Consider the following 26,408-nt stretch of genomic DNA (forward strand, 5'->3'; position numbering starts at 1 on the left):
CGCCCCCAGCCACAGCAGCCTCAACCTGCTGGGCTCCGGCGATCCTTCCACCTCAGCCTTCCAAGTAGCTCGAACTACAGGCGCGCACTACCATGCCTGGCTCTTTTTTTTTTAATTTATTTATTGTAGAGATGAGGTCTCGCCAAGTTCCCCAGGGTGCTCTTGAGCCTGTGGAGTCAGGCAATCCATTCATCTCAGCCTCCCAAAGGCACGAGATTGCAGGCTGAGCCACCGAGCCTGGCTTTTTTTTTTTTTAATCAATATTTTTTATTATGATATTGTGGGGTACAGTTAAGGGTTAGGTATGCAAATATGGTTCGTTCAGGCACCCTTGTGGATAAGAGGTGTCTCCCCATCCCCAGACAGATATTTACCACTGTTAATCCCATCTCCCTTCCCCTCCCCGGCCCCATAGTTTCCCACCACTGTCAGTCATTTTGTTATAGTATTACATTGGATATTCAAGGTCCACTACAAGCCGGGCTTGGTGGCTCAGCCTGTAATCCCAGCACTTTGGGAGGCTGAGGTGAGTGGATTGCCTGAGCCCGCGGGTTCGAGACCCACCTGGGCAACTTGGCGAGACCTCATCTCTACAATAAATCAAAAAATTAGCAGGGCATGGTAGCGCTCACCTGTAGTTCCAGCTACTCGAAAGGCTAAGGCGGAAGGATCGCCGGAGCCCAGCAGGTCGAGGCTGCAGTGGCCAGGAGCAGCCACTGCACTCCAGTCTAGGCGATGGAGTGAGACTTCAACTCAAAAAAAAAAAAGTCCACTATATGAGTGAGAACATGTGATACTCAGATCTTTGTTTCTGTGAGAGGTCACTCAGTATTATAGATTCTAGTTCCATCCAGGTTGCTGCGAAATTCATGATTTTGTTCTTTTTTATGGCTGCATAGTATTCCATCGTGTATATGTAATGCATATTTTTAATCCAGTCCTCTTTTGATGGGCAACATGGTTGCTTCCAGGTTCTTGCTATTGTGAACAATGCTGCGATGAAAATACGTGTGCAGATATCTTTCCTAAAGAGTGATTTGAGTTCTTCAGGGTATATTCCCAGTAGGGGGATTGCGGGGTCATAGGGGAGGTCAATATTTAGAGCTTTTAGGAATCGCCATACTGTTTTCCACAGAGGTTGCACTAGTTTGCATGCCCACCAACAGTGTAGAAGTGTTCCCTTTTCGCCACACCCTCTCCAGCAACTGTTATTTTTTGAGTTATTGATAATTGCCATTCTGACTGGAGTTAGGTGGTATCTCAGTGTGGTTTTGATTTGCATCTCCCTGGTGATTAGTGAGGTTGAACATTTCTTCATGTGTCAGGTGTCTGCTCGGATGTCTTCCTTTGTGAAGTGTCTGTTCATATCTTTTGCCCATTTTTAATGGGGTTATTTGTTTTTTTCTTTTCAGCACGTTTGAGATCCTTGTAGATCCAAGAAGTTAAGCCTTTGTCAGACCTGGAATTGGCAAATACTTTTTTCCAGTCTGTAGGCTGTCTCCCTGCTCTCTTGATGGTTTCTTTGGCTTTGCAGAAGCTTGTCAGTTTAATGAGGTGCCACTTGTCTATCTTATCTCTTATGGCCTGTGGGTTTCGGGTTTTCTTCAGGAATTGGATGCCAGTTCCAATTTCCATAAGGGTATGTCCTGCATTTTCTAAGGTTCTTATGGTTTGAGGTTTTACATTTAGGACTCTGATCCATGTAGAGTTAATTTTTGTGTATGGGGATAGATAGGGGTCCTGTTTCAACCTTCTGCATGTGGTCAGCCAGTTTTCCCAGCACCATTTACTGACTAGGTTCTCCTCTCCCCAGTGGTAGGTGGTGGAGGCTTTGTCAAAGATGAGTTGGTTGAGAAACTGAGGTTTTGCTTCTGGAATCTCAATTCTATTCCATTGGTCTATATGCCTGTTCCTGTACCAATACCAAGCTGTTTTGATTATTGTAGCTTTATAGTAAAGTTTGAAGTCTGGTAATGTGATGCCACCTGCTTTGTTTTTTTGTTTTTTGTTTTTTTTTTTTTGCTGAGGGTTGTTCTGACTATTCTTGGTCGTTTGTGTTTCCATATGAATTCCTGTGTTGTTTTTTCTAGGTCTCAGAAGAATATTGCTGGTAATTTGATGGGTATTGCATTAAATCTGTAGATTGCCTTAGGTAAGATGGACATCTTCACAATGTTGATTCTTCCAATCCATTAGCATGGGGTATTTTTCCACTTTTTGTGTCATCTTTGATTTCTTTGAGCAGTGTTTTGTAGTTTTCATTGTAAAGGTCTTTCACGTTTCTGGTTGGGAAGATGCCAAGGTATTTCATTTTTTTTGTGGCTATTGTGAATGGAATAGTGGTTTTTATTTGGGTTTCTGTTTGTTTATTATCGGTGTAAAGAAATGTGATTGTGTTTTGCACATTTATTTTATATCCTGAGGCTTTGCCAAAGTCCTTTATCAGTGTAAGGAGGTTTTTGACAGATTCTCTTGGTTTTCAAGGTACACACACAATCATGTCATCTGCAAAGAGAACCTTGACTTCCTCTTTTCCTATTTGGATACCCCTGATTGCCTTCTCTTCTCTGATTGCTGTAGTCAGGACTTCCAGTACTGTATTGAACAGGAGGGGTGAAAGTGGGCATCCTTGTCTTGTTCCAGTTTTCAGGGGAAATGGTTCCAGTTTTTGTCCGTTTTGGAGTATGCTGGCTGTAGGTTTCTCGTAGATGACTTTTACTATTTTGAGGTATGTTCCCCGTATGCCTAGATGTTCGAGGGTTTTTATCAAGAAGGGGTGCTGGATTTTATCAAAAGCTTTTTCTGCATCTAATGATATAATCATGTGGTTTTCTTTTTGACATCTGTTGATGTATTTAATTACATTTATGGTTTTACAAATGTTGAACCAGCCTTGCATCCCAGGGATGAAGCCTACTTGGTCATGATGGATGATTTTTGAGATGTGTTGTTGAATCCGGTTCGCTAGGATCTTGTTGAGAATTTTAGCATCTATGTTCATCAAAGATATTGGCCTGTAGTTCCCTTTCTTTGTTGGGCCTTTACCTGGCTTGGGTATCAAAGATATTGACCTGTACTTCTCTTTCTTTGTTGGATCTTTACCTGGCTTGTGTATCGATGTGATGTTAGCTTCGTCAAATGATTTAGGGAGAGTTCTATCTTTCTCAATCGCCTGGAATACCTTTATTAGGATTGGTATCATCTCTTCCTTAAATGTCTTGTAGAATTATGCTGGAAAGTCATCTGGTCCAGAGCTTTTTTTGTAGGTAGTTTTCTTATTATGTAGTCAATTTCCTTGACTGTTATTAGTCTATTTAGGGTCTCAATTTCTTCTTGTTTCAACCTAGGCAGATTGTGTAATGACAAAAAGTCCTCCATTTCCAAAAGGTTTTCAAGTTTGTTTCCATACAAGTGTACATAGTAGTCTCTAATGATCTTTTGTATTTCTTCAGGATCAGATGTGACTTCATCTTTTGTGTTTCTGATTGTGTTTATTTAGACTTTTTCTCTCTTTTTCTTGGTCAGTCTAGCTAGGGGACCATCAATCTTGTTTATCCTTTCGAAGAACCAGCTTTTCATTGATTTTTTTTTTGTATTATCTTTTTGTCTTCTCTGTCCTGAATTTGGCCTTTTATTTTCGTGATCTGGATTCTTCTGCTGAAATTAGGGTTTTTGTGATCTTGCTTTTACAGCTTCCTTAGGTGGCTTGTTAGGCTGTTTTTGTGATCCTTCCATTTTCTTCATGTGCGTTTGTTAGGGATATAAATTCCCCTTTCACTACAGCTTTCATGCCATCCCAGAGATTTTGGTAAGATGTTTCTTCATTTTCATTTGTTTCCATGTATCTTTTAATCTCTGTTTTGATTTCATCATTGACCCAGGAGTTGTTTAGCATCATGCTGTTTAGTGTCCACGTCTTTGTGGGTTTTGGGGGGAACTTGTTGGTGTTAATATTTCTTTTTATTCCACTGTGGTCCGAGAAGGTACATGGTAAAATTTCAGTCCTTTTAAATTTGCTTATGCTTGATCTATGGCCAAGTCTGTGGTCAATCTTAGAGTACGTTCCATGTGGTAATGAGTAGAATGTGTATTCTGTGGTCTTTGGATGGAGGGTTCTGTAGGTATCAATTAAGTCCATTAGATCATGAGTCACATTGAGGTTTCGGATCTCATTGCTGATCTTTTGTCCTGATGATCTGTCTAGGGTTGTGAGTGGGGTATTAAAGTCCCCAGCTATGATGGTATTAGAGTCGATGTCTTTTTTTAATTTACCTAGGAGCTGCTTTATGAAAATTGGTGCACCTATGTTCATTGCATATATGTTTAGGATGGATATTTCTTGTTAATGGATTGAACCTTTTATCATTATGTAGTGGCCTTCTGTATCTTTTTAAATTTTTGACAGCTTAAAGGGCATTTTGTCTGAGATTAAGATCGAGACTCCTCCTTTCTTTTGTGTTCCATTCGCCTGAAAATTTTTTTCCCATCCTCTTACTTTGAGTCTGTGAGTGTCCTTTCTAGTGAGGTGAGTCTCCTGAAGGTAATAGATTGTTGCCCGGTGATATTTTATCCATTTTGCCATTCTATGTCTTTTCAGTGGTGCATTTAGTCTGTTCACATTCAAACTAATTATTGAAATGTGAGAGTTGATCCCTATCATAATGTTCTTACAGAGTTTTGTTCTTCCTGTTTGTGTGTTGTCTTTCTTTTGGTTTTAGAGTTGGATCATGTGTGTTTTTAATCTTTTGCCTGTACTCTTGTGAAGAATGTTGTTCTTTTTTCCTTTTCTTCTGTGTTTAATACTTTCTTAAGTGTTTCTTGTAGAGGTGGTCTGGTAGCAGCGTAGGTTCTTAGGGATTGGGTATCTGGGAAAGATTTCAGTTCTCCCTCACTGATGAAGCTTAGCTTGGCTAGGTAGGTTATTCTCGGTTGAAATTGTTTATCTTTTAGAACTTTAAAGATAGGGCTCTAAGCTCTCCTAGCCTGGAGGGTTTCTGTAGATAAATCTGCTGCTATTCTAATTGATCTTCCCTGGTAGGTAGTCTGACTTTCTTCTCTTGCAGCCTTTAGGACTTTTTTCTTTTATGCCTACTTTGTTTAGGCGAATTATTATGTGACAGGGAGTCAGTCTTCTCATTTGTTGTCTTGCAGGGGTTCTCTGAATCTCTTGTGTTTGGATTTTTTCATCATTGATGAGATGAGGACGTTTTCTTGAATGATTTCATGAAATGTTTGTTCCAGTGTGGCCTCTGTTTCTCTTTCTGCCTCAGGAAGGCCTATTACTCTTAGGTTCGGTCTCTTGAAGTGATCAGTCATCTCTGAAGGCTTTGTTCTGTCTTTTTGATCTTCTTTTCTATGCTTTTGACAGTTTGGGTTAGTTCTGTGTTTTGGTCTTCGAGCTCTGAGATTCTTCTGCTTCGCTGATTCTGCTTTCCATGCTTATTAGTCTGTTATTCATTTCCATCACAGTATTTTTTACTGCTGTTATTTCTGACATCAGCTCCTTCCTATTTTCCTCTTGTCTCTCCTCAATTATTTTAATTCTCCCTATTAATGTCTTGATGTCTGGGTTTGTTGCATGTGACCAGTCATTCTGGGGGCTCTTCACTGTTTGTATTCCGGAGTCTTTTCTCAGTGTCTGATCTCCCAGGGGTCTTTGTGAGACCTATATTCTTCTTTTGGTTTTTTTTCATTTGTGCGGTTTTTTCCGCTTCCCTACTTTTTCCTTCCCTCCATGTCACTGTCTTCTTTAATTGTTATTCAGGGGTAGAGGGATTGCTTTTACTTCTGTTTGTTCAATCTCCTGTTCTTCTTTATGTATGCCCTCTTACTTTGTTCAATTCTGGAGTTGCACTGTAGGTTGGGGGTGGTCCTTTTTGCAGTTTTGAGATTAACTTAAGGTGGGGAGCTGTGATTCAAAATCTATCTGCAGGTCCTGGTGTCCGCTGACAGATGTATGGATAATCTGAAACCCACTTCCCACTGCCTTGGAATCTGTCCGTGCAGTGGGGCTGTGGGTTTACTCCATGAAATAAAATGAGGTTAGCAGAGGGAAGAGAATGGAGCAGACATCGGGGGCTGGAGAGAGAGAGGAGTAAGGGGGGAAACAGACGAGTGTATCAACAAATGGAGAGAGAGACCTAAACTGAAACAGGTAAAAACAATAGACCATGGCTACAGACTAACCAGCTCCCATACAAAAAAATTAAAACATACAGTGATGCTAACATACAAGCTAACCAACCACTGTTCCTCTATACAAAGATATGGCTTACAGAGAGGAGAAAAAAAGAAAAGGAAGAGAAAAAAGCGGGGGGGACAAAACAGTAGGAATAGAATCAAGTCATTAAACTAACAGAACCAATCGAGCACACTCTGAGACTTTTTGTTTAAGTCCAGTGTCCTTTCAGCTCTGGTTTCTAGCTGTCTTCTCAAGCTGGGAAATTAGTTCACAGTTAGGGTCAGTTGTCTCTTGCCTGCTGTGAAGGACAGTTCAGATCACCCTCTGGCCTGGTCTGTTTTTTGAGCTTGTTTGTCCCGTTTCGGTGTTGTCACCTTGAATCGCCAGCAGGTGGTGCGATCTCAGTTGCTCGCCCCAGAGGGGGTGGAGCCAGACAGGAACTGGGCAGAGGCCAGAGATGGGAGCCTGCCTCAGGGCACAGGGGAGGAGACCCGTGGCCGGCGGGTAGCACGGTGGCAGCAGAGGTGGCAGCGATCCCAGCAGATCTTGCCTGCTGGGGCTTCAAGGACTGAAGTCATCGATCGCCTCAGGCACGGGTGGTGCGATGCGCTATGGCAGCCTCGGAGGCCGCGGCGGCACCGGTGGCTGCAGTGTCTGTCCAGACCGCCGCGATGCCCCAGTGGTGGCAACGGCCGAGCTCCGTGTGAAGAGCAGGCTGCCGACGTTGGGATCCGCGTCCCTTGGGGAGAGAGCCAGAGACCCTCTGCGTTCTCCTTTGCCGAGGGTCTCATAGACCAGGCTGCCCCGTCGCCATCTTGCTGGAAGTCCTTCTGATATTTTCAATTCAAATTTAGGATTACAAAGTCTTGGCACAGCTTCTTTGATTTTATATCTGTATCTTTTTCTCTAATGCTAATGATCTTGATTCCTAACACACCATTGACATAATTCTTTTTTTTTTTTTTTTTTTTTTTTTGAGTTGGAGTCTCACTCTGTTGCCCGGACTGGAGTGCAGTGGCCGCTCCCAGCCACCGCAGCCTCGGCCTGCTGGCCTCCGGCGATCCTTCTGCCTCAACCTTCCAAGTAGCTGGAACTACAGGTGCATGCTACCGCGCCTGGCTAATTTTTTGATTTATTGTAGAGATGTGGTCTCATCAAGTTGCCCAGGCAGGTCTCGAACCCGCGGGCTCAGGCAATCCACTCGCCTCAGCCTCCCAAAGCGTGGGATTACAGGCTGAGCCACCGAGCTTGGCCAATTCTTTTCTTTCTTTACATACACACACACATACGCTCACTGACACACATAATGGTGTTTAAACTCCATGTGTCTGCGGTCTTAAAAAAACTATATAACTATAAGTAATAACTGTGACTTATGTCTCACATGATTGATGAAACTCATACAAAATGTTTTTTATTCTTTTTGCTTATAATTGCTTGGCTGTTTGAGCTCTTTTTTGCTTCCGTATGAATTCAAAAATTGTTTTTTCTAATTTTGTGGAAAAAGGATGCTGGTAGTTTGATAGAGGTTGTCTTGAATCTGTAGTTTGCTTTGGGCAGTATGGGCATTTTTACAATATTGATTCTTCCAACTTATGATCATGAACTGTTTTTCCATTTGTTTGTGTCATCTTCAATTTCTTTCAGCAGTGTTTTGTAGTTCTTATAGTAATCTTTCATCTCTGGTTTCCAGGGATTTTGTTTATGTGTTTGGCTATCATAAGTGGGATTGTATTCTCTTTTTTGTTTGTTTTGTTTTTTTGAGCTGGAGTCTCACTCTGTCGCCCAGATTGTCGCCTCAACCTGCTGGGCTCTGGCAATCCTTCCAAGTAGCTGGAACTACAGGCGCGCGCTACCACACTCAGCTAATTTTTTAATTTATTGTAGGGATGAGGTCTTGCCAAGTTGCCCAGGCGGGTCTCGAACCCATGGGCTCAGGCAATCCACTCACCTCAGCTTTTCAAGGCGCAGGATTACAGGCTGAGCCACTGAGCCCAGCTGGGATTGTATTCTTGATTTGGTTCTTAGCTTGAATGTTGTTGGTGTACAGAAAGCTACTGATTTTTGAACATTGATTTTGTATCCTGAGACTTTGCTAAGTCACTTATCAGGTGCAGGAGAGTTCTGGTGTAATCTTTAGAGTTTTCTAAATATAGAATCTTATCGTCTGCAGAGAGGGATAATTCAACTTCCTCTGTTCCTATTTGGATACCCTTTATTTCTTTCTCTTTCCTGGTTGCTCTGACTAGGACTTCCAGGACCTTGTTAAATAGAAGTGCTGAGAGTGGACATTCTTGTCTTGTTCTAGTTCTTAGGGGCATGCATCCAACTTCTGCCCATTCAGCATGGTTCTGGCTCTGGATTTGCCATAGATGGCTGTTATGATTTTGAGGTATGTTTCTTTGATGCCTAAATGGTTGAGAATTTTCATCATGAAGGGACCTTAGATTTTATCAGATGCTTTTTCTGCATCTGTTGAGGTGATCATGTGGTTCTTGTTTTTAATTCTGTTTATGTGGTGCATTGTAGTTTTTTTGTCTTTGGGTTGTATCCTAGTAGGCATGTATCATCAAATTATTGTCTTAAAGTCATTCAAAATAATTCCTCTTCATATGATAATGCTACTAACTTAATACGCAGCTAAGGAAGTTAATTTGTTTCATTTGTTTTCAGGCTTGGAATTTCTTTACATTGAATTTTTATTTTGTCTTAGACTTTTTTTTTTGAGTTGGGCTTTCACTCTGTTGCCCCAGCTGGAGCGCAGTCGCACAGTCATGGCCACTGCAGCCTCAACCTCCTAGGCTCAGGCAGTCCCCCTACCTCAGCCTCCTGAGTAGCTGGGAATATAGGCATCACTTTCAGCTAATTTTCACTTTTTTGTAAAAGCGGGATCTCGCTGTGTTACCTGGGCTGGTTGTTTTATACTTTCATGAAACATTTGCATGTTTCTAAATCAAATCTACAAAATAAGGTATATTTGAAAGCGACCAGCTCCTGCCTCCTGTTGCCTCTCCTCCTGTAAGTAACCCTTTTAATAAATGCTCTCTCATTTGTATGTCAAATGTATTTGTGCTCTCTGTCCTTAGGTAAATGACTATGTACTATCACACTTCTCTGTACGCTGTCTTTTAAACTTAACAACATATCCTTGTTATCATTTCAAGCAATGTAGAAAAATGCTCTTCATTTCTGTCTTTAGCTACGTCGTGCAGATGCCCCATAGTTTGTTTGGCCAGTCCCCTGTTAGTGACCATTTGCATTGTTTCCAGTCTTTTACTGTCACAAACATATTGCATGAACTTGCTGTGCTCGTGGTCTTTTTTATTAAATGTGTGTTGGAATAGATTCATAAATTGTGGGCTGCTGGCTCAAAGGATAAATGCATACTGCACTGCTCTTGTGGTTAGAGAAGACATCAGATCACTTTGTTCAGACCTGACTGAGAAAGACATTGGGAATGCACTTACCTTTCCTATTTTGGCTTCATATTGAACATGCCTTCCATCTGTGTATAAGATGACATCCTATCAGATACTTGTCCAACACCACTGTGGACCATTACGGCCTTGCCTTGCTTTGGGGTTTATATATTCTGAGTTGGAAGCGGTAATGTTTGGGTTAGAAAGCATAGTCTATCAGATCCAAAAGGAAATAAACGAGGAAAACATGTTACTTCACAAATGAATGTTTTCGTGCACTCTTTGGAAACAGGAAGTTTCTTGACTTCAGAGGAAAAGATGGAACACAGTTTCCTCTGTTGACCCCATTCTTGTGGGGAATGAAGAATTGATTGTCAGTAAGTAAAGCTACTGAAGTAACCATTCGAGTCATCTAAATTTCCTGTAGTTTGTGTGTCCTGGGACTTTAGACTCTCCAGCTTGGGAGTTCTCTGGTGCTTGTTGACGCTGCTTCCTTATCACCGGTAGCACAACTTAAAAACAGAATATTTCAGGTTTTTACACTCTTGCATTAAGTAAGTTTCATTCACATTCACATTAAGAGCAAATTAATTTAATTATTATGCTGCTCTGCCTTTTGGAAAAAAGCGGGGTAATATTTGTAGTATCATAGTGTAAGTTATTAATTTGATTAAAAATTTAAATTATCAAATAATTTTGCTGCTTTTCAACCTGAATACTGAGTATACCTGGGGCCCTTCTTGAGTTGTATTTTCTGTAAGCTCTCCCTAAAGTGGCAAGAGGTTACTCATATAATTTGAGGTTTTTCACAAAATGTTAACTTGTTATGCTTAATAACAGTATAGGCCTACTAATGCATTGATAATTAAAGTTACCATTTTAGTTCTAATTATGTGTATGTGTACTTCAAATTATAATCCTGCTTTAAGGTTTCACAGCAGTTTTTGTTGTTTTTAAATTTTTTATCTAATTTTTAAAACTTTTAACTGTTTCTTCTCAAATTCAAAATTATAGCTTAACAAAGAGGAGAGATTATTCTAAGCTAAAAGGAGACAGATAACAACCAGATTCAATGACTGAGTCTTGTTTTACTCCTGATAGATCAGCTAAAAAGAACATTTTTAGACAATTGAGGAATTTTGAGTCTTGTCTGGTTATTAAATGATACTGCAGAATTGTTGTTAATGTTAATAATGCAATGCCCACCATGCCAAGCTAATTTTTTGATTTATTGTGGAGATGAGGTCTCACTGAATTGCCCAGGCTGGTCTTGAACCCGTGGGCTTAGGTAATTCTCTCACCTCGGCCTCCCAACGTGTTGGGGTTATAGGCATGAGTCACTGTACCTGGCCAGTGGTGCAGTATTTTAAAAAGTAACTTAAAATTACACATCTTAAAGTACAAAAAAATAGGTTTTTTTGTAAAATAATTCAAACAGTGCAGAAGAATATAACAAAAAAAATGGCTGGGCATGGTGGCTTATGCCTGTAATCCCAGTACTTTGGGAGGCCGAGGCAGGAGAATCACTTGAGCCCAGGAGTTTGAGACCAGCCTAGGCAACATTGAGAGCTTGTCTCTACAAAAAAATTTTTAAAAAATATTAGCCAGGTGTGGTGGCACATGCTTGCAGTTGCAGCTTCTCAGGAGGCTGAGGCAGAAGGTTCGTCCAAGCCTAGGAGGCTGAGGCTGTGGTGAGCTGCCGTGATTGTGCCACTGTATGCCGGTCTGGGTGACAGAGTGAGACCCTGACTCAGAAAAAAGAAAGCTACAAATACACAGCAGTATTGGTAATGTACCACCATTTTTGTTTTATTCTGACACATTTCACAGTGGTTACTTCTGGAGAGGCGAAGTAGATGATGATGGGGTTAGAGGGGGCTTTTCCCCAAATGCGCCTTTTGTGTTGGGTCTGCATCACGTGACTGTGTCTCTCCTCAGATAAACGGCAATAGTGTTATTGTTGTTTTCTCTTCCCTTCTCCCGCTTCGTATCCGCAGAACCTTGTCTGCCCTAGCCCACTGGTCGGCCATCTTCAGCGACACACCGTATCTTCCACTCTTGGCATTTCCGTTTGTAAAATTGTTCCAGAACAACCAGCTCATCTGCTTTGAAGTTGTTGCTACTCTCATAAGTAAGTAAGTGGTTAATGAAGTATGGAGCCAAGAATGGAGTTGTTTGCATTTTCCTGGTGCCTTTGTACCTTTGCAACACTTGTTAGTAGATTTCTCTACTTTTAAGTCAAGAAAGTGTAAAACAGTCAGGTACAGAACATAAAATGGACAATTGAAGCATTTGCATGTAAACCTTTTTATTTAGAAGAAAATGTAGTCATTAAGTTCTGGAAGCGCTTGTCATATGCTGGACTTTGTTAGTAAGAATGAAGCGGACCTTTCTCACACTGAAAGTCGGTTGTTCCTCAGGGGGGTGCTGTGAGTGTGTGAAGCACCCAGCACACGGGGCCTGTCGCTGCGTGCCCATGTGCTGGCCACTGTCCACCTTCTCACCATCTGTGGCTAGCATCTGTTGAGCACTTTCTGTGTGCCAGGCACCATTCTCAGACATTCCACCATGGTTAGCTCATCGCATCCTCACAGCCCTCTCGTGTGGTGGGTGTCGGTGTTCCCTGTCACAGATAGGAAGCCTGAGGCACGGAGAGCATGTGCTCTGGGCAAAGCAGGCGTTTGGAGCCAGGCCCACCAACTCCGCTGGGGTGCTCTCTCCCTCCGTCACTTACCCTGAAAAGCAAGTCATGTTAGTAAAATGAGATCTGTTAGGCTGAACCCACATCATAGCTTAGTTCAACAGAAATATTCTATTTTATTTGTATATATTTAAATCACTTAATGTGTTTTTCTTATACAAAGGAGATGGACATCATTTAATTTCAATGACCTAAAATTCTGAAAAGTCGAAATTTTTTAAAGTTTCAGGCATATATATTATAAATGTTTTAGTGTATTTCTCTCTGCATTTTTTTGTTTTATTACATTGTTCTTGTTTTGACAGTTTTGGGCTGATCACTGGAAAAATCTGAAAAATATACAAAAGAAAAATTAACTAGTGTTTCTCTTTCCCGTAGATAATCTTTGATAGCATATTGATGAATTTCTTATAAGAACATTTCTTCCCAGATCATTAAATATTCTTGAAAGATAATTTATTGCCTGCATAATATATAGTTATGCCACAGTTTATCTCTTTCCAACTGCAAGATTTCTATTTTTCTAGGTTTTCCAGTCTTTTTTGTTATTATACTACTTTTATGTAATGGTGTACACATATTCTTTATTTTTATAAATTTCATAAACATTCTTATTGACCATAACATCCCATAATGTGCATGTACTAATTTAATCTTCTATTGTTGGATATTTAGATTATTTCTAATTTTACCTATTGATGACAGAAAAAACCCAAAATCTGCCAAAATATGTTTGCAGAGGTTTATTCTAAGCAAATGTGAGTGACCTAGGCACATGGCCCACCTCAGGTGGACCTGAGGACACATGACCATGGTGCTTGAACTGCAGCTAAATGTAAACCAGTGCACGTAAAGTTGACACTGGCTGGACCTGGAAAGGCAGGGTGTCGCCAGGCAGGGGCTTACCGGTAGATTCGGAGATTCCGACTGGCCGTCGGTAGAAAGACCTGGGCTGTGTCTAAAGAATCTGAAATCAGTAAAGAAATGCATGCGCTAGGATGTGAGGGTGCTGGAAGGCCAGGCTCTGGCGTGTACATGAGGCCTCCAAGTGGCGGGCCTTGGGGATTGTGCAGATGTGGCCCCTGGCTCGTGGGCCTTGGAGCACCTCGGCGTAGTCCTGGGAGGTGTTCTCGACAGGTACACATTTACCCCAGCCGACTTTGCAGGGCCACTTCCAGATATGTCAGGCATGCTTCGGGGCACAGTGTCCTGATCTCTTTCAGGGCCTGCTCTCATGGGACACTGCTCCAGAGTCAGGCTGGAATTCAGTATCTTGCTGCCACAGAGTCTGTGTGGTCAGTCTTACAATCTCTGTTTTAATGTTGATGGCGGTCAGTTGTGCCTAAAACTCCCCAAAGGAGTGGGTATAATAAGGCTTGTCCAACTTCCTTTGCTATCCTGACCTGGAATGTAGTTTTTCAGGTTTCCCTCTGCCCAGAGGTTTCAGTCTGTTGGTTAGGTGGCATGAAATTTTATGTTTGCTTCGCACTTTTTTTTTTGAGACAGGGTCTCACGCTGTCTCTTAGACTGGAATACAGTGACATAATCATGGCTCACTGCAGCCTTGACCTCCTGAGCTCAGGCAGTCCTTCCACCTCAGTCTCCTGAGGAGCTGGGACTACAGGCACACGCCACTATGCCCGGCTGATTTTTTTATTCTTCGTAGAGATGGGGTTGAGGGCTCCCTGTGTTGCCCAGGCTGGTCTCAAACTCCTGGCCTCAAGTGATCCTCCCACCTCAGCCTCCCAAAGTATGGGGATTACAGGTGTGAGTCACGCGCTTGGCCCTGGCCTATATTATTGAAACTAACAATGTTATCACCGTTTTTGCATATAAATATTTATAATAACTTCTTCTGAGTAGATTCCCAGAATTGCTCTTATTAGGTAATAAAGCATGAATAATTGATTTAAAAGGGTGGTACTAGTTTACCCTGCCAGTAGCATTAAGTGTTTTAAAAGGAACAGAAACACAGTAACAAAAAGACAAACAATCCAATTTAAAAATGAGCAAAGGACTCAGGTAGACATTTCCCCGTAGGAGATATACAAATGACTAAAAGCACATGGCCAGATGTTCAGCACTGTTAGTTATTAGGGAAATGCAATTCAGAAGCACAGTGAGATACCATTGCACACCAACTGGGATAGCGGTCAGTAAAAAATAACAGTCAGCGTTGGTGAGCATGTGGGAGAATTGCAAGCTTCATGCTTGTCTGGCGGGAATGTCCCACGGGCCTGCCGACGTGGCAAGCAGTTTGGCCTGTCCTCGAACAGCGGGGCAAACTGCCATACAGCTCAGCCGCCTCGCTCCTGGGCCTAGACCCAAAGACTTGGAAGCAGGCGCAGGCGGGTACTTGGTACTTGTGTGTGAACGTCCGCAGTGCTGCCATTCCCGACAGCCAACAGGTGGACCCGGTCTGGGTGTCCATTAACTGGCGACGGATCAACAAGGTGTGGCGTGTACTACAACGAAATACTATTCAGTCCTCGGGAGCAATGAAGTTCTGATGCGTGCTAGCTGCAACATGGGTGAACCCTGGAAACATTAGGCTTAGTGAAGCGAGCCAGACCCAAAGGGACAGAAACTCTCCACTCATGTGAAATATCTCAAGCGGGCAAACTCCTAGACCCAGGGCTAAGTAGATCAGAACTCGCAGGGCTGGGGAAGTGGGAAAGGGGACGAGGGGCTGCGTGCCGGTAGCATGGTTTTCTGTTTGGGGGGGTTAAAGGAATTTTGGCTGACACTGTGGATGTTTTTATTTTTTTTGAGTCGGAGTCTCACTCTGTCCCCCAGTCCAGCACAGCCTCAACCTGCTGGGCTCAGATGATCCTTCTACCTCAGCCTTCCAAGTAGCTGAAACCAGAGGCGTGCGCCATAGCCCTTGGCTAATTTTTTGATTTATGTAGAGATGAAGTCTCGAACCCCTGGACTCAGGCAATCCTCTCACCTGTGCCTCCCAAAATACTGGCATGACAGGTGTGAGCCACCGCATCTGGCTTTATTTTTATTTTTTATTTGGATTCTCATTCTGTCACCCAGACTGGAGTGCAGTGGCATGCTTAAGGCTACCGCAGCCTCAACCTGCTGGTCTCAGGTGATCCTTCCACTTCAGCCTTCCAAGTAGCTGGAACCACAGGCACACTCCACCATGCTCGGCTGACTTTTTGATTTATTGCAAAGATGAGGTCTTGCCATGTTGCTCAGGCTAGTCTTGAACCCCTGAGCTAGGCAGTCCTCTCGCCTCTGCCTCCCAAAGTGTTGGGATTACAGGCGGAGCCACCATGCCTGGCCTCTGTGGATGTCATTAATGCCTCTGAATTATACACTTAAAAATGGTTAAAAGGGCAAGTTACATGTTTTACCATTTTACTATAATACAGAAACCAAGTATAGCTAGTTTAGATAGGCATACAGAATTAAGTTTTTTTCCTAGTAAAATCTTGTTGTATAGCTAAAATATGATTATATACTGAGGAAGCTGATTTTCTTTTCTGAACAAACATGCCTGAAACTTACATCTGGGAGACGATTGTTTCCTCTGTGATGGTCAGCATGAATAGCTGCGGATTTGTATCAGGAGTCTCGAGTTGGCTTACTCAATAAGCAGTTGTCAGGAGTGACATGACAGAGCAGAGCAAGCCGGGCCGTTCCTACGGCTGCTGCAGGACTTGGAGCTCCACCCACAGGTGACAGCAACAAAGCACCGGTGTCTCCTACAGAAAAGGAACTAAACACAGTCCAGGGTGGCCCTGAGAAGCCCGGAGGCGAACTGTCATCACATGTGCTCTTTGTGCGAACTTGAGAGAAGAGCCCAAGGAGCATCGCCCAGACTCTCCAGTCACCTTCTGGGCTTCCTAAGAAATGCTCAGAGAGGCGGAAGGCCAGATCCGCTGGAGAGAACGCAGAGGTCGAAGAGGGGCAAAGGCAGAAATGCCCGCTGTGAAAGAGGCGTCAACCCCTCCCTCCCTCCCAAAGGAAAGCCCAGAAGCCCACCAGGCCTCCCTTGACCTTTTTCCTGTTCTGCTCCAAGTCAGAGGAGAACGTCTGGCCTGTCCCTTGGTGGCGTCGCAGGGAAACTGGGAGGGGGTGGAGTGACACTGCCGCAGAGCTGCCAGCAGCTGTCCAGAGAGAAGGCACGAGGCTGGATGAAGGCCTCGGAAGGGAAGTCGCCTGCGGGCTTAAGTAGAGCCTGGAGCACAAAACAGCGGCAGACTGCGAGAATGGAGGGCGGGGGAGAGGATGAGGATGAGTGAGTTGGTTCTAGCTGGTTTTCTCTTGCATCTCACACCCTTCCTCACAGCTCCTTTTAAAGGAAAGAATGGAAGTGCAAGGCTGTGTGAGATTTTTGACTACATGGTGTCTTTTTTTTAGAGTTAGCACACACTGCTGCGTGTATCTTTAGATAGCCCTGTTCTGGTGGTATTTTCAGTAACCTGGTACTGTGGACCAGGTACTAGCCTTGCCTGGTGCGATCTGGGAGTTATAAGTTGACACAGGGAATTCCAGCCATCGCGCAGCCTTTTCCAGGCCCAAAACAACCGCAGCTGCTGTTCCCGGCATGGTGATCCTTGCATATATTGCATCCTCCCTTGACTCTACAGCGATCACGAAGAGACAGCAAGATGTGCTTGGTTTCTTAGAAGCCAACAAAATAGGATTTGAAGGAAAAGATGTTGCAGCCAATGAAGAGAATCAGAAGTGGATGAGAGGAAACATACCTGAAAATAGTCGACCAGCCACAGGGTATCCCTGGCCACCTCACATGTTCAATGAAAGCCAGCACTGTGGGAACTGTGATGCCTTCTTTGAAGCCAGAGAAGATAATGCAGCATATGCCTTTTTAGACTTGACAGCCCCACCTGGTTCAAGGGAAACAGAAGCCCAAGCAAAGCAGCCAGCATAATCTTTAAGGATTCTGCCTTAAGCATCCTGAATCTCTGTTGCTTTCATAAACTAACAGAATCATCTTGGCTTCAAAAGACATCTTGGCTTAATGTTGACATGATAGAGTAGTTGGTGTTTTCGCATGCAAATAATACAAATGAATGCATAATTAAATATAAGCTTTATGGTGAGGAGAATGGGAGATGAACATAAAATTTTAAGTAGATACTGTTATCTGCCAAGGCATTTTATGTACTTCAATAAAGAAAACACCTTTTTGTTATTACTGCAACTTAAGTATATCTGTACCTCAACATTTAAAAATTTTAAAAGAAGAGAGAGCAAGAGAGAGAGAAAAAAATAGTGTCTCTTATTCTCAAATTGCCTAATTAATTTTAGTGAAAAAGAATATGTACCTTTTTGAAGTGCTGTTTTTGTGATTATGAAGTACTTGCAGGTAATGTTTATGATACGTTAAACATTGTACTCTTCCGTGGTAATTATAACATTCCCGCTCTTTTGTAAATGAAGCTTCTGTGTACTGAGCCCTAAGTTTTCCAGGCTTGTAAATGTAGCCTTTCATTGCATAGTTCAGTGATTAGAATAGATGACTTTCCACAAAGAAAAAGCAGTGGATGCATATGGTTGACAAGTTCCTTGTTTAACCACACCACACAGCTTTGATAGAATCATGTTCTAACTTGTTTGCCTCAGTGAAGTAAGAATGTGTATATTATGGAAATGGGAGGGCAGATTAGTTTAAAATGGCATCCTCTTGCAAGAACTCAGACTTGTAATTAACTATTGTAAAATAAGTTGACAGTCATTGTCCAAGATCAGTTTTCCTTGGGATTTTGCTAAGATAAATTTTAGCGTTTCTCCCTTTTTTTTTTTTTTGAGTTGGAGTTGCACTCTGTCACCCAGGCTGGAAGTGCAGTGGCATGCTCACAGCCACCCCAGCATCGACTTGCTGGGCTCTGACTATTCTTCCGCCTCTGCCTTCCGAGTAGCTGGAGCCACAGGCGCACACTACCATGCCCAGCTATTTTTTCTTTTATTGTAGAGAGGAGGTCTCGCCTAGTTGCCCGGGCTGGTCTCAAACCTGTAGGCTCAGGCAGTCCACTCACCTCAGCCTCCCAAAGTACTGGGATTACAGGCTGAGCTACCAAGCCCAGCCCATATGAATTTTAGTAGGTATGAAGAGATTGGCATGTTAACATTGATTACATTTAATAAAGACTTAAATGGAAGCCTTTTTTGTTTTTGGTTTTGGTTTTTGAGTCAGGATTTCACTGTCACCCAGGCTGCAGTGCAGTGGCACAGTCATGGCTCACTTGACTTCTTGGACTCAGGCTGTCTTTCCGTCTGAGCCTCCTGAGTAGATGGGACTACTAGTGTGCGCCACCACACCTGGCTTATTTTTTTAATTTACTGTAGAGACAGGGTTTTGCCTTGTTGCCCAGGCTGCTCTCAAACCCCTGGGCTCAGGCAGTCCTCCTGCTTTGGTTTCTCAAACTGCCGAAATTGCTGGCGTGAACTACAGAGCCCAACCTGAGGACCTTTTAAAAAAAGGACCTTTTAAAAAAAGATTTTGTTAATCAAGAGAGAAACAGAACAGGAGCCAGCAGGAGCCAGACACCCCTTAACCAGGAATGCTTTGGGAAGCTGTGTTTGTTTTAATGGGTGTCTTTTCATTGATTACTCTGAAGAAATCTGCAGTTTCTGTGAACCTAGGGATACTATGTTAATATGATGGAATTTCAAAATCTATTGTTCTAGAACAATATGTTTTCTCTTATTTATTCATGGACATATTAAAGACATAAAGAGTGAATATATTTTAAAATGACAAAATCCTTTGATAATATAGAAAGATATTTAAAGATCAATTTTTTTTTTCCTTCATAGTCAATTGGTGTCAACACTGGTTTGAATATTTTCCTAATCCTCCCATCAATATTCTTAGCATGATAGAAAACGTTTTGGCATTTCATGACAAGGAACTGCTACAGCACTTCATAGATCATGATATAACTTCCCAGGTAAGGAGTGTAAGGTTTTTAGAGTAACATAACTTATTTTGGAAGCTGACCTTGGTTCTGACATAAATACAACCATAAGTACAATCTCCTTCAATATTTTCTTGGAGTATGTAAAGAGCATCTTACATTTTGTATTTTTAACAGTCTTTCATTCTTTCTCTTTGTTAAACTGCCTTCCTGAAAGTCTGTAAAGAAGGGTCCAAATTAAGGTAGTTCTTTTCATAATTATGTATTTAGTGTAATGATTTCATAGCCTAAATCATATGTAAGAATATTACCAATGGCTCTGTTTTGACTTTTCCCTAGAAATCCACCAAGCTTTCCCTGTGTATTTTAGCTGTATGCCTGGCCGCTCCTTGAGACGGTGTTCTCAGAAGTGCTGACACGGGAGGAGTGGCTGAAGCTGTTCGATAATGTCTTTTCCAACCATCCCGCCTTCCTCCTGATGACTGTTGTAGCCTATAGCACCTGCTCCAGGGTGCCTCTGCTCAGCTGCAGACTCAAGGATGATTTTGAGGTAAAGATCTCATTCCTAAGGGGAGGGTCGCACATTCCAGATATTTCAGTTGAAACTCTGTTTGCATATTGAATGCCTTCTGTGTGTCAGGCAGTGGGCTAGGTGGTAGGAACACAGTGGTTAACCAGGTGGGCCACTCCTGCCCCTGTCTAGTGTGTAGACAATTAGACAGGCAGTTCGAGCAGCGAGTTGACTTACAGTCAGAGCTTCTGAAAAGAATCAAGTCATATTGGAGTTCTGTGCTTTTTGCCTTTTCAAAGGACGTTTTAACAATTGAGCTGGATGCAGTGGCTCGCGCCTGTCATCCCAGCACTTTGGGAGGCAGAAGCGAGAGGATTGCCTGAGCCCATGGGTTTGAGACCAGCCTGGGCAACTTGGCAAGACCTCATCTCTACAATAAACCAAAAAAATTAGCTGGGCGTGGTGACGTGTACCTGTGGTTCCAGCTATGTGGAAGGCTGAGGTGGAAGGATCGCCTGACCCCAGCAGCTTGAGGCTGCAGTGGCCATGAGCGTTCCATTGCACTCCAGCCTGGCGACAGAGTGAGACTCTGGCTCAAACAAACAAACAAAAAACAGTTGAGAGGTTGTTTATTCTGTACATGATCTTATCCATGACCCACCTTGTCTGAGACAGTCTGGGTGTTTATTACAGGTACAGATGGTAACTGGAAGCCTTTTGGAAAGCGACTGGAAGAAAGCTTTAGAGGTGCTTCTCAAAAGGAGATGCTTTTTTGGTAAACAGGAAGCGTTAGCTGGGTTTTGTTATGTGTGACTTACTTGGTGATTCCTCTCAAATTAAGTTTTATTCTTACTTTAGGTCACAGGTAGTTAGTCGTTTACATTTTAGAATTTGGATCTGCTAGCCGAACAAGATAATATGGAAACATTTCAGTATTTTAAAGAGTCAAGCTAATTTATTTTCAAAGGCAAATTTATTTTATAATTTATTTATGTTAGATTTCAAAGGGAAAAAAGATCCACGTAGAATGAGATTGCTTCATTGTTGAAACATTATTTTTCTATTGTAATGGAAGCCTTCATTTTGAGCTAAAGTGTAAAGTTTTATTTCAGAATTTTATGTGATTGTGAAATTGTATTACATTGTGAAAATAGGAAATGTGTCTTCATTTTTAAAACTTGGGTTAAGAGAATGCCTCCATGAATTTGTAGAAAAAATATATTTTTAAAGATAAATTCACATTTATGTTTTTAAATTCTTGTTTTAATTCTACCTAATAACTGCTCTGTTAGGTAAATCTCGGCTTAAGCACCAAGTTTTCTTACAGTATTTCTTTCACCACCGGAATAACCTGGATATAAATGTTGTGATTAGAGAAGTTTATCGTCTCATGGAGACCACGCCCACTAACATTCATCCAGGCAGCATGCTTGATGCTTTTGTTGCACTGACGAAAGGACAATATCCAGTGTTTAATCAATATCCAAAGTTTATTGTGGACTATCAGACACAGGAACGCGAAAGAATAAGAAATGATGAGCTGGATTACTTAAGGGAGAGGTAATTATGGAACAGTTTTTTTGATAGAAATGAAATCTGTTATAAACATTAATGAAAATACATGTACGTTATGAAGTATCTGTGTAAAACCAGAGTTTGAAGGCTGGAAGTATCTTTAAAGATAGTTAATTCGGCCGGGCACAATGGCTCAGCCTGTAATCCCAGCATTTTGGGAGGCTGAGGTGAGTGGATTGCCTGAGCCCATGGGTTCCAGACCCGCCTGGGCAACTTGGTGAGACCTCATCTCTACAATACAACCAAAAATTAGCTGGGCATGATAGCGCATGCCTATAGTTCCAGCTACTTGGAAGGCTGAGGTGTAAGGATCGCCGGGACCCAGCAGGTCGACATTGGGGTGGCCGTGAGCATGCCATTACACTTGAGCCTGGGCAAAGGAGTGAGACTTCAACTCAAAAAAAAAAAAGGTCGTTAATTCTTGCCTATGGAAATAAACTTAATTGTACATTGTGTGTTTTGGTCATTCCTGGAACTAAGTTACTCGGCTTTCTTATTTGCATTTTCAAAGTGGTAACGATTCTCTACTTAAGGCAGACGGTTGAAGACTTGCAGGCCGAAGTGGACCAGCAGAGGGCTGAAGACGAAGCCTGGTGCCAGAGGCAGGAGCTGCTGCGGAGAGCCGAGGAGGCGAGGCGAGAGGTTCTCCTGCAGGAGGCGGGGAAAATGGCGCAGCAGAGGCAGAGGCACGTCTCCCCTCATCCCCAGGCCTGGACACGGCAGCTCGTAGCGTCGTGATTTCCTGTCATTGCTTTCACTCGAGGGGCAGCGCTGTGTGTAGAATTTCCCAGCCGTCGTATTTCCATTAAGCCCTTATTTAAGTCAATAAAAAGACCCTCTAGCCAGGCGCTGTGGCTCACGCCTGTAATCCCACTACTTTGGGAAGTCGAGGCAGGAGAATTGCTTGAGCACAGGAGGTCAAGACCAGCTGTGGCAACACAGCGAGACCTTATCTCTACAAAAAATGGAAAAGTTAGCAGGGCTTGGTGGCATATGCCAGTGGTCCCAGCTTCTCAGGAGACCGAGGCAGAAAAGTCATCTGAGTCCAGGAAGTCAGGCTGTGGTGAGCCATGACTGTGCTCCTGCATTCCAGCCTGGGTGACAGAGCAGGACCCAGCTCAAAAAACACACAAACAAAAATACCTAAAAGCAGCGGTCTCCAGCCTTTTTGGCATCAGGGACCATTTTCGTGGAAGACAGCTTTTCCATGGACCAGAGGGAGAGGATAGGGATGGTTCAGGATGATTCAATCACGTGACGTTTATTGTGTACTTTATTTCTATTATTATTACACTGTAATACATAGTGAAATAATTCTACAACTCGCCATTGAAAAAAGAGGCACAGATGGAAGTGAAAAATAAAATAATAGGTAGACTTAGGGCCTACCACCAGATGCAGCTGTACAACTGAAGCTGCATCTGGTGCATACCAACTCACCCACCAGTTCCTGAAAGGCTTTTGATCGGCCGGGCTCGGTGGCTCAGCCTGTAATCCTGCGCTTTGGGAGGCCGAGGTGAGTGAATTGCCTGAGCCCACGGGTCGAGACCCGCCTGGGTAACTTGGTGAGACCTCATCTCTACAATAAATCAAAAAAATTAGCTGGGCGTGGTAGCGCGCCTGTAGTTCTGGCTACTTGAAAGGCTGAGGCGGAAGGATCACTGGAGCCCAGCAGGTCGAGGCTGCGGTGGCCAGGAGTGGCACTGCACTCCAGTCTGGGTGACAGAGTGAGACTCCAACTCAAAAAAAGGGGGGGGTTTTGATAGGACTCTGCAGTAGCTGTTTTTGTGATGTTCTCTGTGCATTCAAACCTCCCTGCTCACGTTCATCTGTAGTTGCAGCCACTCCCCAGCGCTGACATCCCCACTTCAGCTCCTCCTCAGATCACCAGGCATCAGGTTCTCATAAGGAGTGCACACCCTAGATCCCTCGCACGCGCACTTCACAGTAAGGTTGGCGCTCCTAGAGCATCTGATGCTCCCGCTGATCTGACAGAAGGCAGAGCTTAGGCGGTAACGTGAGCAATGGGGAGTGGCTGTAAATGTAGTTGGAACTTGGCCTGCTGGCCCGCCCCTCCCGTCCCGCCGTGCGGCCTGGTTCCAAGGTTGGGGACCCCTGCCTTGAAGGACGTAATTTAGAAACATTATCGTATAGTGGGCTGAAATACTTTGTAATAGAGTGCTGAGTAATCAGCTGTAGTAGTTTATGATTTTTAAAATTATGTTTTAAACACGTGTGACCTAACAACTGTAACAAAATGATTGTTGTATTATACATTTAATACTTAAGAGAGCTGAGGAAGAAGTATTAAGTGCTTATTCAAAAGTGTGTTAGCTGGGTGTGGTGGCATGTAACTGTAGTCCCAGCTACTCAGGGGGGTCACTTGAGCCCAGGAGTTCAAGGTTATAGCCTGGGCAACATAGTGAGATCTAGCATAGTGAGATTCCCCATAGAATTTATAAATAAATAAACGAACGAACACATGTTAATAAGGCAAAATGTTTGAATTAAAGTTATGGGATAGGCATTGAGACCTAAGCATAATCGTTGGGAAGCTCATTTTTCTGTAAGAATTTATTGATTCTTATTCTTGGGCAGAACTTTTTGAAAGATTTCTAGTGTGGGTTAAAAGAAACTGCCTTCTAAAGTGAATTCTCAAAGAATAAGTACACGTCACCTTTGGGAGCAAGGAGCCTGTTTCGGCTTTCTTCGTTTAGTTGCAGAGTGTCAATTGTACTGAAATAGTCTGAGTGGTGGACCTGATAGAAGTTTGGGTGGAAGTGATAGCCAGTTGTATGTGGCATACGTCATCTCACACGCGGCCTTCTTGTGCGAATGGGCCTCGTTCATGTGTGTGTCATAAGCACAGTTATGTTCCAGTGGTACCAGTTAGACTGGGAGAGTGTGGCACGGTGGGTAGCAGGGAGCAGTTGTGAAGACATTACACCACACTGGGCATGCTTCATGTGTTCCGCTCGATGTGTTTTGTGCTCAAGACTAGCTGATGTGAAAAGAGAGCTGAGAATGACAGAGACACCCTTACAAGACTCTGCGCGATGGCGTTTTCTGAAGCTTCAGCAGGATCAGCGGGAGATGGAGCTGCAAAGGCTGGATGATGAGATGGGGAGCAAGGTTTGTGTCCCTCTCCCACTGCCCATGTGGCTTCTCCGTCGGCTGACGTTTCGGTGTGATGGACACCTTCAAATGAACGCTGGTCTCCGAGGCCACAGCGGATGCTCAATAGCCCTTGGGTTATTATTTACTTTCCCCCTCAGCTATTCCTGTTTCTGTTTGTGTTTCATCAATGGCTTGAGAAATGCCAGGGAAATTAGTCAAGCTGACTAGTGTCCTTTTTTTGACTATTTCTCCAAAAAGTGAAATCTTAGTATCAGTTAACCATCTCGTTAATTTTTAATTAGAGGACATGTTCTTTTTTAATGTGAGAATTTATTCGTGACCAGCATAAAATATTTTTCAGTTCAAAATATATGGAGTTTAAAAGGGACTTTTCTCCGTTATTCCTCATTTCTCTTGCCCAGAAGAAAACCTAAAAAGTGGCTGGTTACACAACCTTTCAGGTGTGTATCAATAGCTAGAGGAGTAATTGTATTCAGACTTTCCTATATTTATACAGAAATGGGATTATTCTCCCTATGCATTCTGGTTTTGGGGCCAGATTTGCTAAGTGGTGTATATTGACTACCTTTTCGTGCTGTCATTTGCGTGACTGCTTCTCTTTTTCGTGGTTGCATAGTATTCCATTGTGCGAACAGACCATAGTTGGTGTAATTCACTGCTGTTGGACATTTGGGTGATTTGCAACGTTTGCAAACGACAAGACCTTGTTACATCGAGCGGGTCTTTGCATTCTTGTACACATACTTTTGTTGAGAAAATTACAAGTTCTGCCGAATTGTCTTCCAAAAATGAAACAGATTAAGCCACTATAAGTGTATGAGAACAGCCACACCCTTGTACCATTGTTTTTTGGAGTGCATGGGTCTTCCTTTTTGCCCATCAGACTGGTGACAAACAGGCGATTTTAATTTGCTAACTTTTTTTTTTTTGCTAGTAAGGTTATCTCTTTAGTTATTTTTCTTCCATTTGTAGAAGAACTGTAAATTATATATGCATATCATTTGTAAATTATATATACACATATCATTTGTCCATTTTTCTATTGATCTTTTTCATGTTGATTTTTAGGGCCTCTTATGTCATTTGGGGCAGCATTGTCTAATAGAAATACAAGGTGAACCCCATCTGTAATTTTAAGTTTTCTGGGAGCTACATTAAGAAAGTAAAAGAAGCCGCGCTCGGTGGCTCAGCCTATAATCCCGCGCCTTTGGGAGGCTGAGGTGAGTGGATGGCCTGAGCCCGCGGGTTCGAGACCCGTCTGGGCAGGTGAGACCTCATCTCTACAATAAATCAAAAAATCAGCCGGGCGTGGTAGTGCGCGCCTGTAATTCCAGCTACTCGGAAGGCTGATGCGGAAGGATCGGCGGAGCCCAGCAGGTCGAGGCTGCGGTGGCCGGGAGCGGCCACTGCACTCCAGTCTGGGCGACAGAGTGAGACTCCAACTCAAACAAACAAACAAAACAAAACAAAAAGAAAGTAAAAGAAGCAAATGAAATTATAACATTTTATTCAACTCAGTATATTTGCAGATTATCATTTCAACATGTAATTAGTATAAGAACATTATTAATGAGATGTTTTACCCTTTTATTGTACTAAGGCTTGGAAAGTCAATATTCATTTTATACGTACTGCACACTTCAGTTTGAACCAGCCACATTTTAAGGGCTTAAAAGTCACATGTAGCCAGTAGCCTCTGCAGCACTGACTGCTGACCTTTGTGTTGTCAGAAATGTCATCTATCATCCTCTGTTCTGTGTTGCTTGTCTCTAGAATATTCTTGGTGCTTTTTTTGGTCATGTAAAACATTTTAATTTTTATTTATTTTGTTTTTTTAATGTGTATTTTGGATTCAGAGGGTACACATGTTAATTTTTAAAGAATCAACTTGAGCCGGGCTCGGTGGCTCAGCCTGTAATCCTGCACCTTTGGGAGGCTGAGGTGAGTGGATTGCCTGAGCCCGCGGGTTCGAGACCCGCCTGGGCAG

General features: G+C 42.9%; 1 protein-coding gene and 1 pseudogene across 2 annotated transcripts in view; both read left to right on the forward strand.

Annotated features, from left to right (window-relative positions):
* The window catches only part of TBC1D31 (TBC1 domain family member 31), a 76,028-nt gene that overhangs the window by 30,789 nt on the left and 18,831 nt on the right, over positions 1–26,408 (forward strand). The window contains exons 10-15 of the mRNA XM_021719085.1: positions 11,598–11,731; positions 19,097–19,230; positions 19,568–19,747; positions 21,036–21,268; positions 21,817–21,969; positions 24,280–24,415. Of these exons, the coding sequence (XP_021574760.1) occupies positions 11,598–11,731; positions 19,097–19,230; positions 19,568–19,747; positions 21,036–21,268; positions 21,817–21,969; positions 24,280–24,415 (970 nt within the window). The remainder of the gene's footprint in view (positions 1–11,597; positions 11,732–19,096; positions 19,231–19,567; positions 19,748–21,035; positions 21,269–21,816; positions 21,970–24,279; positions 24,416–26,408) is intronic.
* LOC110596784 lies at positions 16,825–17,375 on the forward strand (annotated as a pseudogene). Its single transcript, XR_002482718.1, has one exon. The product of XR_002482718.1 is annotated as an SH3 domain-binding glutamic acid-rich-like protein pseudogene (transcript).

Source organism: Carlito syrichta, unplaced genomic scaffold (genome assembly GCF_000164805.1).
Source record: "Carlito syrichta isolate Samal-C Ts95f unplaced genomic scaffold, Tarsius_syrichta-2.0.1 Scaffold113548, whole genome shotgun sequence".
Classification (NCBI taxonomy): Eukaryota; Metazoa; Chordata; class Mammalia; order Primates; family Tarsiidae; genus Carlito; species Carlito syrichta.